Source organism: Bombus huntii, chromosome 11 (assembly GCF_024542735.1).
Source record: "Bombus huntii isolate Logan2020A chromosome 11, iyBomHunt1.1, whole genome shotgun sequence".
Lineage (NCBI taxonomy): Eukaryota > Metazoa > Arthropoda > Insecta > Hymenoptera > Apidae > Bombus > Bombus huntii.
Genome location: NC_066248.1, coordinates 5296079 through 5311702, shown reverse-complemented (window position 1 = coordinate 5311702; position 15624 = coordinate 5296079). Strand labels below are relative to the sequence as shown.

The 15624-nt window shown below is 38.2% G+C and overlaps 1 protein-coding gene across 10 annotated transcripts; it reads left to right on the top strand.

The window, feature by feature from the left end:
• The first annotated feature begins 3371 nt into the window (after window positions 1-3371).
• On the top strand, window positions 3372-15207 carry LOC126871482 (tyrosine-protein phosphatase non-receptor type 5-like). 10 transcript variants are annotated; one of them, XM_050630368.1, is made up of 10 exons: window positions 3372-3508; window positions 3579-3994; window positions 4982-5192; window positions 10572-10764; window positions 10876-11053; window positions 11130-11345; window positions 11419-11829; window positions 11924-12219; window positions 12304-12513; window positions 12619-15207. In XM_050630368.1, exons 4-10 carry the CDS (start codon window positions 10742-10744, stop codon window positions 12731-12733), a joined length of 1449 nt encoding a protein of 482 aa, XP_050486325.1. In that variant the 5' UTR covers window positions 3372-3508; window positions 3579-3994; window positions 4982-5192; window positions 10572-10741; the 3' UTR covers window positions 12734-15207. The 10 variants fall into 10 exon arrangements, with proteins under 10 accessions (XP_050486325.1, XP_050486326.1, XP_050486324.1 ...); XM_050630369.1 differs by having other exon boundaries at window positions 3406-3952; XM_050630367.1 differs by having other exon boundaries at window positions 3406-3994.
• The last annotated feature ends 417 nt before the right edge of the window (window positions 15208-15624 follow it).

The window sequence follows — 15624 nt, the reverse complement described above, 5'->3', positions numbered from 1 at the left end:
GGTAAATGCAACGTTTCAGAATCTATCTCTTTATTCGGTATATGTAACAACTAGCTTCTTTCATCCATACGTTTACATTTATCGCGAAAATCGATACGTATTCTCGAAAAGAAAAAAAAAAAAGACGAGAACCAAGCAACAAAACGATTTACGTACATCGAGTACGAAGAGTAAACGGAGCAGTGTCACGACGCGTTCTTTTTTTTTTTTTTCGCCATACTTAAGAACTTCCTTGTCTCGTCCATTTATACCAGTACGTTCATCCGTATCGTGAAAATCAACGTACATTCGCGAAGGAAGCAAAAAACAAAATAGAAACGACGACGACGAAAGAAACGAAAGACTCAGGGCCCGGTTCTATCCTTCTTTTTTTCTCAGTAACGGATTAGAAATTTGACGCGCGACTGGGTTCATCGCGCGGGATCGATAAAAGCCGGGCCAATTCGATTCGAGATCGTAACGAAATCAAAGGTAACGTGGTAGGGGGTGGAGAAGTGGTTGTTCGCTGCGTGTGTATCGATTGGGGACGCGGTTCGCCCACGAGACTAGCCTACATTCGAGCTGCTGCTTGCTTCGCCCTTCTCTTGGCCAGCTTGTTTTCCTCTGTCTGACCCCTCTGCGACCAACCCCACTTCTCCCCCCTCCACCTCCCGCCCCACTTTCCCCTTTTCCAACCCCGTTTTCCCTCTAAACCAGCTAGCTCTCGCCCCAACCTCGAGTCCTCATTCAACATTCCCTCCTCTCCACATTCTGCTTCCCCAACGTCCCCTTTCTTCCTACCTTTCAATTGCTACTCGGACACGGATGAACGAAAAGAGGGGTAACGCAGACTTTGCGGGAGGGGTTCAACGGAACAGGAGGGAAAGGGAGGGTTGAAATCAAAGAATCAGTCGAGCCCCGGGATTCGGATAGAATAACTGAAAGAAGTATAAGCTCCTTTCATGGGTCCGGCTGAATGAAGGGGGTTGAAACGCGAATTAGAACAAAGTAGGTCGATAACAGAGGATTATGATCGATTTTATAGGACGAGGAACTCGATGTAACGCGGTTCGATTACCTACTCGCGCGAACGAAGTGGCTTGAAAAATGAATTAGGACAAAGTAGGTTGACGATAGAAAATTGTAATCGATTTTATGGCACGAGAAACTTGTCGCAACCCACTTGAATCGTAGTTACTTTTTTCGGGCGGGGCATTGAGAAACGAACGAGGACGAGATAGATGGCTACTATGGGATTATAATCGTTTCTGTGATACGAAAGTTTTGGCGCCACGTACTTGCAACGGACTTGTTTCCCTACGCGAACGAACGGGCTTGAAAAACGAATTAGAACAAGATAGGTTAGGACAGTGGAAGATCGCAATGGATTTTGTGGTACGGGAAACTCGATGTAACGCACTTGGATCGAAGTTACCTTCTCGCGTGAATGAACGGGATTGAAAAATGAATTAGGACAAAGTAGGTCGACGATAGAAAATTGTAATCGGTTTTATGGTACGAGAAACTCGACGCAATGCATTTGCAACGAACTTGCTTTTTTACGTGAATGAAGGGGATTGAAAAACGAATTAGGACAAAGTAGGTCGACAATAGGAGATTGTAATCGATTTTATGGTACAAGAAATTTGACACGAAATACTTGTATCGATGTTAGTTTTGTACATACACGAATGACACAGTGGATAGATGGTAGAGGCTTGTAATCGATCATGTGATACAAGAAATTTCGTGTAGAGTATTTAGATCGAAGTTACTTTTTATACCTTCTCTTCTACGTAATAAAAGGGGTTGGAGAACGACCGATAGTAACTGATGATAATCGATATTTAAGCTGCAAAAAGTTTGATACGTAAGACACCAAGTTGCTTTTTCTTCCCTTTCCTTTTTATATGTACTCGTTGAGTATCTTCTCTTCTTCTCTGTCTTTTCTTCTTTTCCTTCTTTCGTCTTTTGCTCTTCCCTTCGCATTAGTATAATGCATCGTTAAAAGGACTCGTTCTCGTTCGAAGTAAGACAGGAAGGCGAAAATGAGAGTCGAAAGAGACACCTCGTGTTTTCTCGCGTGCAAAAATGTACGATGGGAACGTAAATCGTAGCGAAGAGACAACGTTGCGCACCCTGTCTTTCAGGGGTAAGATGCATCGGTGAAAAATTGAGTAGCCACGAGGAAGGGTAATTCTTTCGTTACTGGCTCCGTGAATTCTTGTCACCGATGACCAACCCCATAGTATCACTGTAAATTTCATCCCTTATCTTTCGAATAGCTAGTATCATGTTTCTAATTATCATACTTACTATTAGATATTCACTTAATATTACATTAAGCGTAACTCAACACCCCAAGTTAACAGCCAGGCCGGAAATTCATTATACATGAACGTGCACATTTCCTATCTTTTATAGAGGAGCAATATTAAAATCCAGCATGTTATCGACTAATTCCACATCAATACTATCTTCGTATTTGATTTTAAAATCAGTTGAATACGCGGCTGAGTGTGTACGTCTAACATTTTATGAAACGCTAACAAGCGGCTGACACTACGATTAAACTAGTGCTATTTGTTTCTTACGAAACACAGTATCGATACGTCGACTATTTCCGAAAGATGTATATTTTCCAATCTATCAAATGGAAATTCTTCTTCTCGTCCATCCAATGAAACAAAAAAAAAAAAAAAAAAAAAAATAAGAATCAAGAAAAATGGACTTTCCCGCCAGTTCTTCAAATAGAAGCAACTTCCTTTGCGTTTTCACCGTAAAATACTACGAACCGGAGGCGTGACTTTCTATTACAAGGGTTTAACAAGGATTTATTTTAAAAGTTCGATCGATCCGCCCTTGCCTTTCCATCCAGCGATTCGTCGAACGCCTTCGAAAACCGAATTACCCTAACGGCCGTAAAATAGGTCGAGCAAAACGCCGGCCGGACCGATGAATCTCCACGCGAGATTAAACCGTCCCTGAACTATCCGAAAATAATATAGCGTGAAACTGCTTACCGTCGAAGCTGAAAGAAAAGACACACGAAGACACGGAGCAGCGCACACAGGCGAGCCATGGTCCCGTCCTCTCTCATAAAGACGAACGATGCGTGGCAACCTCGAAAACGGGGTGGAGGCAATGGAAAAGTATGCAGGTAGTAACCAGGAGGGGTGGTTCGTGAGAGAGGAAGAAGAAAGAGCGACACCATCGGTAGCCGCAGCACCCTGTCGATCGTGGTGGCTGGTTCGTTCGGGGGATGAAGCGGGGTTGGCTGGTGGTTGTGCACTGTAAAAGAGGGGAAGGTGGGTCGCCTCGTATCCGTGTCACGAATGCGCGCGTCTGCACTCCACCTCGCCACCCTCCACGGCCACCGAAAGAGGTGAATGCAGTTGGCCGTCATTTTGCAACCCGTTCAGACGCCATTCAGATGCGTCCGATGCAAGTGGTCGGCGTCGCGCGACTTCCACCTCGTCACAAGATCTGATTGATACGTTGTTCCTCGATCCAAACACGGACGACGAACGTTGGTACACTGTTACATAGTAGACCTTTACGCGTTGATTAAATCTTGACCGATATCTAATGTTCTAAAGGTTCGAAAGGGGACAAAGACCGATAAGACGACACCAGACAAGAAATCGAGGAAAGTTAGGACAGAAAAGCCGCGAAAGCACCGTTTTATCAAGGATATACGTAGTCGATCTCACGCGGAGTACACGCGCGCGGCCGATGGTCAACTACTTGTAACAACCGCAACACGCCGAAGGGTGAATCGACGCCGACGATCCTCCGCTGGTGATCTCTGAATGGACCGTCGCGGTGGTGTTTGCCGTTTGTTTCGCTTGAAACGTGACAGACGTGGGACAATGAATTTTTCAAGGATCGCGCTCGGTGATAGGGGACACCGAATGGGGAACGCGATGTTGACCGAGAAACTAACCGACCAGTGTTTTATGTGTACTTAAAGGTGAGCGGGCGTTACCCACGGATTTTGATTCGATCCGAGGTGGTGAGTACGTTGATTTCCATTAAATCGCGCAAATTGACTAACTCCACCTTTACGCGATAGGATTTATAGACACATAAATCAATTCTTCGGAAATAAATTCATTGTCTTCTTCGATGAATATTAATTACTCGTTCGTAGCAGATAGTATACGTAATTACGAGTTCTGAGATCAATTTTGCTAAAAATAACCCTTGTAATTATGATTTTTCTGTGCGTTATCATTTACGGGGTTGCCCGGCGTGGCTTTTCAGCGATCCATTTATTCCTTAAAGATCGGTCGTTACAGATGAACGATAAAACGATCCAAGGAAATATAAACGAAGCTTTGATCGTAAATTTTTTCTTATTTGCATAGGATCGTAATTTGCTCGAGGATAATTAGGAAATTAAAATGAAATTATTGAAATTTACATTCGCGTGCGAGGCTAAGCAACGTTTTAATTAGACGATTCAGAAGTACGGTCACGTAGATTTCCTATGAGTCATTCTACCATGAGACAACCTACCGCCGGGAAATCGATTCGGTATAGTCTAATTTACTTTAACGGCGCGGTGGCGGCTCGTATCATCTTTTGTTAAAAATGCAATCACGCGATCACCATTAACTATTAATATTTCAAGAGGAATTCTCCAGCCGGGCATTCTGTCACTATTACCCCATACATTTTTCTAATCGATGTCTTATTTGTATCCAATTCGATTCAGTTACAGAGTACGACGATACAATCATTGTTGTTTTTTACCGTAGAATTTTTCGTTATTCGTTTCGCCTTCTTACGACGTATGAACCGATTGAAGTAAATCATTTCTTTAGCGGGCACTGAATATATTAATTAAATGAGTGAAACGTGGATTTCACCGGTTTGGTTTCTCAGAAGATCTGCGTTAGATATTCATGTTAATTAATGTTAAATATTCGATTATATTTTCAAATATTCGCCCTAACATTAGATATTCAATGTGTGCGTGATTTTCGTACGATTGCAGGCGTGCAAGGAAGAAAAAAAGAAGGAAGTCAGAGATAACGAACGGAAGTCGCGGAGTTGCACGTCGCACGTGCTTGGCGAATAAGCATCGAGAAAATTGCCGTAGGATTATCCTCTCTTCTTTTGCTTTCTAATACGCTGTGACAGCCGCTTTTCTGGACGAAGGAAGCCCCGACTGACCAAGCAAAACGTCTCAAAAAGGAAATGTCAAGGTACTGTTTAGAGTGGTTATGTTTATTGCTCTTAGAAACTGTCCCATGATTTTCTTTCCCACCCACGCTTTCGAAAATAAGCTCCGTAAAACTTTCGCAATTTTCGCAGATTTTCTTTCCACGCTCGTTATATCTCCACTCGTTCCTGTCGTTCTCCTCTAGCTGGATAAAATTTCGAATTTTCAAACAGCTTAATCGCGGCCAGATTAGGTACTTCCACCTAATGAGCATTAAAGTATAAAAGTAAAGCTGTAAAATTTATAAAATTAGAAGTTAGAAATTTGCCCTTAATTGGTCGGCAACACGCGATTAATTCAATATTTTCCAGCGATAAATATAAAGATAAAAGTAAAATTATAGAAGTTGTATAACTAGAAATTTAAAATTCTCTTTGTACAATTTCCAAATAAGGTAAAATAAATTGAAGAATGTTGCATATTTTTAACGCTATAGAGGTAATCGATAGAGCGTTCGACGATTCACAAATGCGCTTTATCAACGGTCGTCACGAGCACCGCGGCCAATGACTCACGATGAATAACCAAGGTTTTGTAGTAAATGTTAAACGACTTTTCATCGAGTTCGAGGATGGCAAGGATGGTAGAATCCTTTGACTGACAATTTATCGTGCCCCGCCGCCCTACGGTAATTAATAGGGTGATTCCAAGTTTCTTTTTTAACAAAGGAAAACGTCAATGCATCCTGTTACGTAATTTACAATCGTAATTTATATACACGATGTTATTCTCCAGAATATTCTTCCATGCTGTTCTTGAAAAATTAATTTCAACATTCGCGATAATATTTTTTAACTGCGCTATACTACGAATAATTCTCCATATGAATATAATTGTAATTCACTTTTCGCTTAAGTTCTTATATTCTATATCGAATGTTTCTCAATTATCTCGTCGAAAAATCGATTTGGAAATCAACCCCCATTTCCTTTCGTTAAATTTACAAATGTGACGCGTGTCGTGTAAATAATCTTTTACATATATAGCCAGAATTCATCTTTTTATAAAATTGAAAGAATTTGCGAAATGATAAACAGTCATAAATAGTCGAGAGACGTTTAGGCAACGAGGATTTTATTCCGGCGAATCTCTCAATTTTTCTCCCTCGTATGTTTGCATTTCCCTCGGCGAAGTACTGGACAAAAAAAAAACCCTTGAGAGACGTCTCGATACTGCCCACGCGTTTCTCGTTCGAATCGACGACACGCAATTTTACGCAAGTGCGTGTCTGGCTGCGTGCGCCCTGCGAAAGCTCGCAAGCTCTCTCCGAAGGGTGAATGGAGCCTCTAATTTAGTCGGTGCCACGACCGCCCTACGCTCCGTACGGTTCTACGCTCCCGTACACTCGCAAAACTTCGTCTCTGCCAATAATTTTCCCTCCCAGTGCTTCGATCTGTGTTCCATCGATTTTCATTTCATTCATTGCGGATTTACATCAGTTTCTCTTTATACTTATGACCTCGACTCCACATCGCTATTTCTCAACCTAATTGAAATACATGTCGAGATACACATTAAATTCGACGAGTGATTCATAAGCAAACAGCGAACTTTTTTAACAATTCGCCCATTTATCTTATCGTTGAGTCAGTTGTAAGGATATTATCGAATGTTAGCGGAAAAAGTGTTTATTAAAAGGCAGATCGTTTTGTAATCGAAGTATTCAGTGCTGTCGGGTAAACGTGAGCGAGCAACGTGTATCCGAAATATTATTTTCTGAAAATTGGAAAGTACAGAATACCTGAATGTTTTTTTTTTTTTTTTTTAACAATTACCGTCGTACGATCGATCAGTCGATTAGTCGTAAAGTCGTTCGTGTAATTAACGTACTCAGTGTTATCGAGTAAACGTAGTCAACCGACACGCGTTTTAGATATATTTTCTTGAAGGTGAAAAGTATGGAAAACACGGATGTTTTCTGTTAAGAATTACTTTGTACGATCAATCATGTCAAAGGACGTTCGGGTATTTACGGATAGCAGAATTGGCTCCGCTCGTCCATGACATTGATCTCGAATCAATTAATTTACGAATCCGTCGGATAAAGAAGGGGTAGTTTCGAAGATTCGGCTCTGCTACGGCGGTTTATTGATTTTTTCAGCCTGTACCGGTGTTACAACAATGACGATTGATCAGTATTGTTGAGTGACAGGGATCGGTAGGCAGCTTCAGAGAAACCGCAGTTCGTTGAACATCAGCTTCGTGGAATACAGTACCGGTACTGTGTTATATGAGTAATTATTGCAGTATGCTGCTACTCAACATTGACTCAACTTAAAGGGAAGAACGTTAAAAACTTGAACGTTGAAAGACTCGTTAGAAAGAGAAATACATATCGACGAGGAAAGATTGAAAGAAAGAAGAGAAATATTTCAGAGGATACAATTTTAGAGAAACAGGACAATTTTAGATGTCGAAATTATAAATTACGATAGTAGAATTTTGTTTGTGGAAATTTGGAAGATAGGAGAATAAATAGAAGCAGAAGAACCAATTCGACAGAACGAATATTGGATGTCGGCCGTATGGCAGGGATGAATGGGCGACATCCGGTTTTCTGATTCACTGAGATATTCTTGAGAAACGCGTAAGACACGCGCGTAGACGTTCGCTCGATTCAATGTTGTCTTAACCGATGAACAATTGATAAAATCGAGCCAATATTAACAGACTATTGCTTTTTAATTCGGAGCAAGATCGACGCTGTTTTGCATCATGTGTCTGTCACGAGATAAAGGAAGATTGCTTCATCGCTTGTTTTACGTCAATCGATCGATATTGCTTGTGTGAAGAAAGAATCGTAGAAAAATCACGGTCGTTTAACGATTTCAAACGGATGGAAAAGTATAATATCGACGCAAACATGAGGCAGTGTTTCGACAGAGTTTTTATACACGGTAATATGTAACAAGATGATCGAATTTTTCATCTCTTTCTTTTTTTCTTTTTCTTTTTTTATTCTTTCGTTTCTTCGTGACAAACTTTAATTTCATAGAGTATACGTGCGTGGAATGATTCATCCCCAAGATGCGTCAGCGCATCAGAAAAATATTTCTTTTAATGTTAACCACCGTGACGGGTATCCATGACCCATAAACGCTCTTAGGGAGATACGCGTGTTCTTCTTGCTTTGATTTATTCATAAACTGAATTCCCTTAACGATAGAAGTAATATAAATAGTATAATCCCCTTTGTTCATCGCGACAAACTCTCTGTGGATATATGTATACTGGCGCTCAAAAGTAATCAGACACTTGTTTATCTTTGTAATTGTGTAACCGAATTACGAAATTAAAAGTGAAAAGGTCTGCAATAATTTTCTTCTTGCCGAGCTATACGTAATAGTATATTACAACGAAATAAAGTTCATTTTTAGAAACCAATATGCAACGATAAAGTTATGATGTTCGTAGAACAATCTTGTTTGGTTGAAAAATTGTTTGTCTTTAAGTTGTTTAATTTGTGATTTGTGCCGTCGGTCAAAGTATCTGGAAATTTATGAATAGTGACAGATATTCGAATCTCAACTTGGAAGCGATTCAAAGGTTTTTGACACTGTGCAAGTTCGAGTCACTTCCAGAGTGATTTAGAATTCTCAAAAGTATCGATAAATCTTCAATCTTTAATGTTCTAATAAATCTTGAATATGCAAAGTTCCGACAAATCTTGAAACATCTTGGAAATCGTAAAAATCCTGGGAACTTATATAACATATTGAAAGAAGTCAAATATTTTCAACATAATAGATCAAAATCTCATATATTACATAATATAAGAGATCGTAGAAACTTCAAAAGCTTAAAACTTGTATGTACTCCAATATTTCGGAATGTGCCGTTACTTATGAATCACGGTGTACTCGCGTAATCGTCGAAAGAGGACTCCTTATTAACGCGAAGAAAAAGAACGGTATTACCGGAAGAGAATACGACACCGACCGCGTGAGAGCGCGACGTCGAAATCGAACGAATCGAAACATCGTGTAGTCGTGCAATGGCTGAGACGGAACACAGAAACGCTTCTCGCTCCGGTCTCAATGGGCAAACGTAAAACTTGATTCCGAATGCACTTTACTATCATTAGTTGCACGTGCTTCGCTTTCATTCACCTTGAGTCCCTCCCGCCAAATTCCTGGCGTTGGTAGTAAATCGAGCACGCGATTGGCTGTCATTTGCGTGTATCTTACCGCTGATTGGCTGGTATATACTCCCGTACATAACCGAGTGCAAGGCCGAAGTAAACCGAAGCCCAGGTCAGGGTACACGAACGATGCCTTCGACAGTTCGAACGAGAAGCTTGCGCAGACGAGACAGACTAGTTTCTGTTAACGATATCAACATGGCTGTTTACATGTCCATGCAACCGCTACTTTCAAATCGTGGCTCGCACATTATTCTTAATCGTACAGTCTTCGTATTCTACGTGTGTTTGTTTCTGACGAGAGGTACCGATCGAATTTTTTTTTATATTTTTAAATATTTACTTTTCTTTTTTCATTTGTGTGAACATCATATACATACTTTGATACATATACGTTAGTTCTCTCTATACACACGGTCGAGAAAACAGGATGTAGTTTATTCGTGTTCTTCGCTTTCGTATTTGTGTGTAAATGGGAAGTGGATGTATACACACGGTGTACAGTTGTGTCAGTGACTGGAACGACGTCTATTCATCCACTTGTCACATGCAGTTCTCTCATTGGTGTATACTCCATCTGCTCGCGTTTGTTACCCTTCCCCACTTCAGAGTTTCCTTGGTGTTCCGTTCATAAAATTGACGCGATGTTTACTTCCTGCGTAACCGCACGGAAGTCGGAAGGAATCGCTTCCGAGGATCTCTTTATGAGACTCAAAGGAATTCAAATTATCGTCGAGTGGAACATGTCGTTGTTAAATGACAAATCGTACGAAATCATGGAAAGGTGTTTGATATTGCGTTAATAAAAGAGAGAACGCGAAACATGTTGCTCTTTTTTTTTTTGTTGTTGAGGTTCTGACATAACGCGTGTGCTACCCCACGTGTCACGTCGCGCAAATACTTTATATTTATATTCTGTATATCTTAATGATATTGGTTGTTATTCTCGAGATAAACGAATGTCAATTACTGTGAGTGTGTTATGAGTGTCGTTATATTGTGACATTAAAGGATATTTCATATCTAATAACATTCTTTGTATAGATAGTAATAGAGATATAGATAAGATTTTTTTGTAGAAATTAATTGAACTATTTTTAATATATCGATAAGTATTAAGTATCTTCATAGTATGATACAACGTAAGATAGCAATATAATATATTATGATACTGGATTTTTTAAAACAATTTGAATCCAATGAATTAAAATTTTGTTGCAGGAAGCACGAGTACTCCTCTGACTAACCATTATGTAAATGATGCAAATTATTACGACATCTCTAGCAACGATGACAGATCAGATCCCTTGGAGAAATTTTACTTAATTACTGGACAAAGGTGGCACGCAGATACTGTGCTGCCTATTCCTTTATTGCCATCTACAGAGGGAATGTCTGCTAGGTCTCATCATAGGTACATAAACAAAAAACTTTCTGCCTATTATTAACTATATATTAATAAATATTATTAACTCACATAGCAATAAATTTGATATCAATTTAAAATGCAATTTTTGGTATACAGGATCCCACAGTCCATAACGGGACTGGATGATGCTGGAATGGATTTGCAAGCAGCTCAACTTAGTACCCGTACAGGTCAGGAGGTACGCTCCACTGCAAATTTATCATGGCCAGACTGGCAATTGCCTATGTTCGTAGTACTTTGCGCCATCGGTGGCGCTATTCTCTTTACATTCCTGGTAAGATTTCAATTCTATATCACCCATTGCATATGGTTGGGCAAGATATTTATGTCTAATTTCATTTCTCTTTCAGGTTTTGTTATGGCTGCGGAAACAAATGTCGCGTGAAAAAGATACAGAGGATGGTGACAGGAGAGGTTTGGTAGAGGAAGGTGCTGTAGGTCATCCAGAAAAGCCTATTAAGCCTGCAAAAGGATCAATTGAATGGGTTCATCAACCTGCAGCAAAACCATCCATTCAGTCTGTTCAGACTGTCCAATCAGTCACACAAGCTACTGGTTTACCAGAGGCATGTTCCATTATTTAGAATAATGTAGTCGTCAAGTAACAACTACAATATTGACAAATTCCTCTATCCTTAGGTAATGTCGGTGGCAATACCAGAACGCAGACCGGAGCCAATATGTATAAAAGCTAAAGGATTATTGGAACGACGTGGATCAAGCGCAAGTTTGACTATAGAATTGGCACCTCCTCCAGAAAGTCCACCACACATTGTCACGCCTACCCGCGAATGTACCGCGGAGGAATTTTTATTAAGTGCCGGAAACGTTCTATCAAGAGCCCAACTTAAAAAAGCAATCAGTGATCCAGCATCCTTGCACAAAGAGTTTTGGGAGGTTCCTCTCAACTTGCCTGAGAAATTAGATATTTGTGGATCCGGGGTGAAGAATAGATATTGTTCCGTATTACCAAACCCACAGTCGAGGGTGGTTTTACCGGGTTCTGCTGATGATCCTCTTTCTAGTTATATTAACGCCAATTATATTCGGGTACGTACGTTCAAGACAAAATGAAATACACAAAAATTGAAGTTATTTAAATATACAAAATTTCAATTTAAGTTTATCGATTTCAATTTAACAGGGTTATGATGGAGAAGATGTTCGCTATATTGCAACGCAGGGACCATTACCTCACACTGTGGGTGATTTCTGGAGAATGGTCTGGGCAGAAAAAGTACCAGCGATAGTTATGATGACGAAGCTATACGAGGCCGCTAAAACAAAATGCGAAGCATACTTTCCGCTGGACAAAAATAATCGCATACAAAGTGGACCGTTTACCATCATCGTTAACTCTATCGATACGAGAGAAGGTTACATAATCAGAGATTTAGAACTTCGATACGAAGGAGACAGAAGACACGTGCAGCATTATTGGTAATTAGATTAAATTTGCTATGTTTTGGTTATTTCGAGTGGTGCTATTAAAGCACTTAATGTAATACTAACAAACAATTATAGGTATGATTCATGGCCGGACCATGCCGTACCTCAAGCTGCGGATACCCTTGTTAGTTTAGCCGCAGAAATAAATTCTTTACCAGGTCCGGTTATTGTTCACTGCAGTGCAGGAATTGGACGAACTGGTTGTTTCATAGCTTTAGCCACGGGAATGATACAGCTATTAAGAGATGGAAATGTTGATGTGTTGGGTATTTTATGTCAAATGAGGTACAAGATATTTTCTTTTAATTAAACTGAAATCCGGCAATTTAATTGCGAGTTAAATTATATGTTGCTAGATTTAAATATTTAAAAATTACATCTTTTTTTTAGATATGACAGGGGCGGTATGGTTCAAACGGCAGAACAGTACGAATTCGTTCATCGTGCACTTTGTCTGTACGAACAGACGCTTGATGGTGGTAAAGCGTCGAGTTCAGGGGATTGAAACCATAAATAAGGCGATTGTGGGAATTGATAACAGTTCACTAGAAGAAAAAATTTGTTTGAGAATTACTATGAAAAGATTTACGAAACGACTATGAGATATTGTCTGCAACATATTACTTCGTCCAGGTGTGAATATCTATACCATGGAGGAAATTCTATGGAAAGAATCTCAACTTTAGACCAGCGGATGTCTTATCTGACTTTCAGCTATTCAAGATGAGTTATGTCTCACTAAATAAGCTGCCATTTCTATACTGCCATGACGAATCGTTGACAATTAATATCAGTCACAAAGCTCAAGACAAAGATAAACGGTTTATTGACTCATGTTCTAAAGAATACGATGTTCTTAAACGGAATTAAAACTGTTTGACTAATGAAAAAAAAAATATTTCAATTTGACTCACGAGATATCAGGGTTTATCTGAGTATCGATTCAGATTTTTATGCATTCTCTATGTGTTACAAATTAGATTTGTCAGTTATAAATACTTGCATCTATAATATTCTCAGAATCCTATACTTTCTACAAGCAGTTCTTTGTTAGCTTTCCAATGCAGCAAACTGTTACAAAATTGATGTTGCTGTCTAATACTACAGTTAAAGAAATGAATGCTAAAAACTGTTAATGATTATTTCAAAATGAAACCATATATACAGAAAAGCAAATTATTATAAAATTGGGACCCACGTCGATTAAAATATTTTTATCCTATTTGTAGTTCCTAGTTAATTTAACGGTAAAACTTACACGCTGATTTCCATGACTTTTAATTAATTTATCAATAAAGACTGAATGCAGGTAGTACAATATGTTTATTATATAAGTTATAAATCTAACTAGAGATAATATGTTTCTCTGATCCAAAACAAAATCTATGATGTTATAAGATCGTAAGAAACGTAGTTTTACTTGAAAAAAGAAAGGAGAAAAAGAGATAGCAAATTGTAGGACGGATTTGTTGATCTGAACCTCGAAAAGCAAACTATCGATTCCTCATATAGCAAAGCAAGGTTATAGTTGTTGTATAACATTCTCTCTAAGTATTATGTACAAAACTATAATTATTTATTCTGTTTACTGCTTGAATAAATTAATATTTAATGAAATTCCAATACAATGTTATGAATTAGTGACTAAAGGAGCCATTGCTTTTTTTTTCTTAATAATAATCAGTTTGCTCGGTTGAATATTGTATTAGTCTATAGGTGACAATAAGTGTGGTTACGAGCTTCTAGGGAAAATTTGAAAAGAACTTATTAACAAGAATGGCAATAGTTTGAACAGAAATGTCTCTCTGCATAGAAATATTGCATATAACTCGATTTCGACGTTGTATCAAAGTTATTAATATTCATTACTATCGCATACCGTTACGAGATATATTGCAGACCCTGTAAGATCTATGATTATCGATCGTTGTAATGGAATCTTTGATTCGTTCTTTTTTTATAATTAATTCTCACCGTAATTCCACTAAGTTGTGCGTTTCGATTTCAGACTGTTACAATTGTATGCAATTTTGACAATTGTCTGTATGGATATGCCGTAGCGAGTTCAAATGTTATTTTAAGATATTCAGTCTGTTAATCGAATGTGTTATAACATCAACTATTCGAATTGTCGATATAATGCCTCAGAATTCTTCTGTTTTGTAAGTGAACAAGTGTGAACGTGTATTTTTGAGCGAAAGATTGTGATATGTATACATATATACTAATATATATACATATATATACTTGTACATATGTTGTACAGAGAGCAAAATATATTTAAGAGACTATGTATTTGTGTAAGCAAATTGAGAGTAAATTATTTATGAGTATACATATAAAGCCTTGGGCAAACTTTAATGTAAACGTATTAATAACGTAACGATAACAATAACAATAATTTAGAAACCCTTTGGTGTTCAACTGTACTTATGTGACGTAATAAATGTTTATAGTACCCATGCAATGTTTACGTGTAATTTTTTGGCAAAGTGGAGTACTATCGCGGCCACGTATGTTGAATTTTGTTTGCGAAGAATTATTTGTAATTATTATGATTTTATAATAGAATTTTATTAAGTTATTTTCTATGTTTATTCAAATTCCTATACTTTACGGACAAATTATTTGTATACTTATTTCCAAAAATAAAGTCCGTTAAATTCAATTCGTGGATTCAACTCGTACTCCGCCATTTTGATTAATACATTAAAATATAAATTTCCGTAGAAAATGTTATCAAACGTTTGCATTATATGTACCATGAAATTAATTCAATCTGTAGTGTATATATTACAAAAAATGATATCAACGTTCCTCACATATCATCTGTTTAATATTCTCTAGATTATAAGAAATGTAATGTATGTATATATTATATATACAACATATGTGCTACGATCGTTCTACATAACTGTTACTTTGAGAAATGACATTGATCATTATTTATTAAGAATAAAATTCTATTTTTATAGCCAATCAGAAATTATTCTGTATTCTAGAAATCCCATTATACGTACTTACATATACTATCATTAACAAGTGAAAAAAATAAATAATCACGAGAACTACATTGCATTCTTTTCAAACATACAAATGAAAAATATATTAATAACTTACATATCTCCAAACACGTACAACTGATGACAAGGAATCCTTTCAATCTGCAGGAAATGTACTCGCAATTTTCAAAACAACCACTCCGACGTCAAATCCACTGATTTCGTTTTACCGCGCGAAACGCCGTTAAGTTCGGTGCCGCCATCTTGAGTCGTACAAATCGCTTCATCGATATTCAGCTTCATTTACGCCTCTTTGCGCCTTAAAATCACCATATAAATTGTTACAGCGTTTCAAGGAATACATTACGTAATGATATCTTAAGTAACATCGACC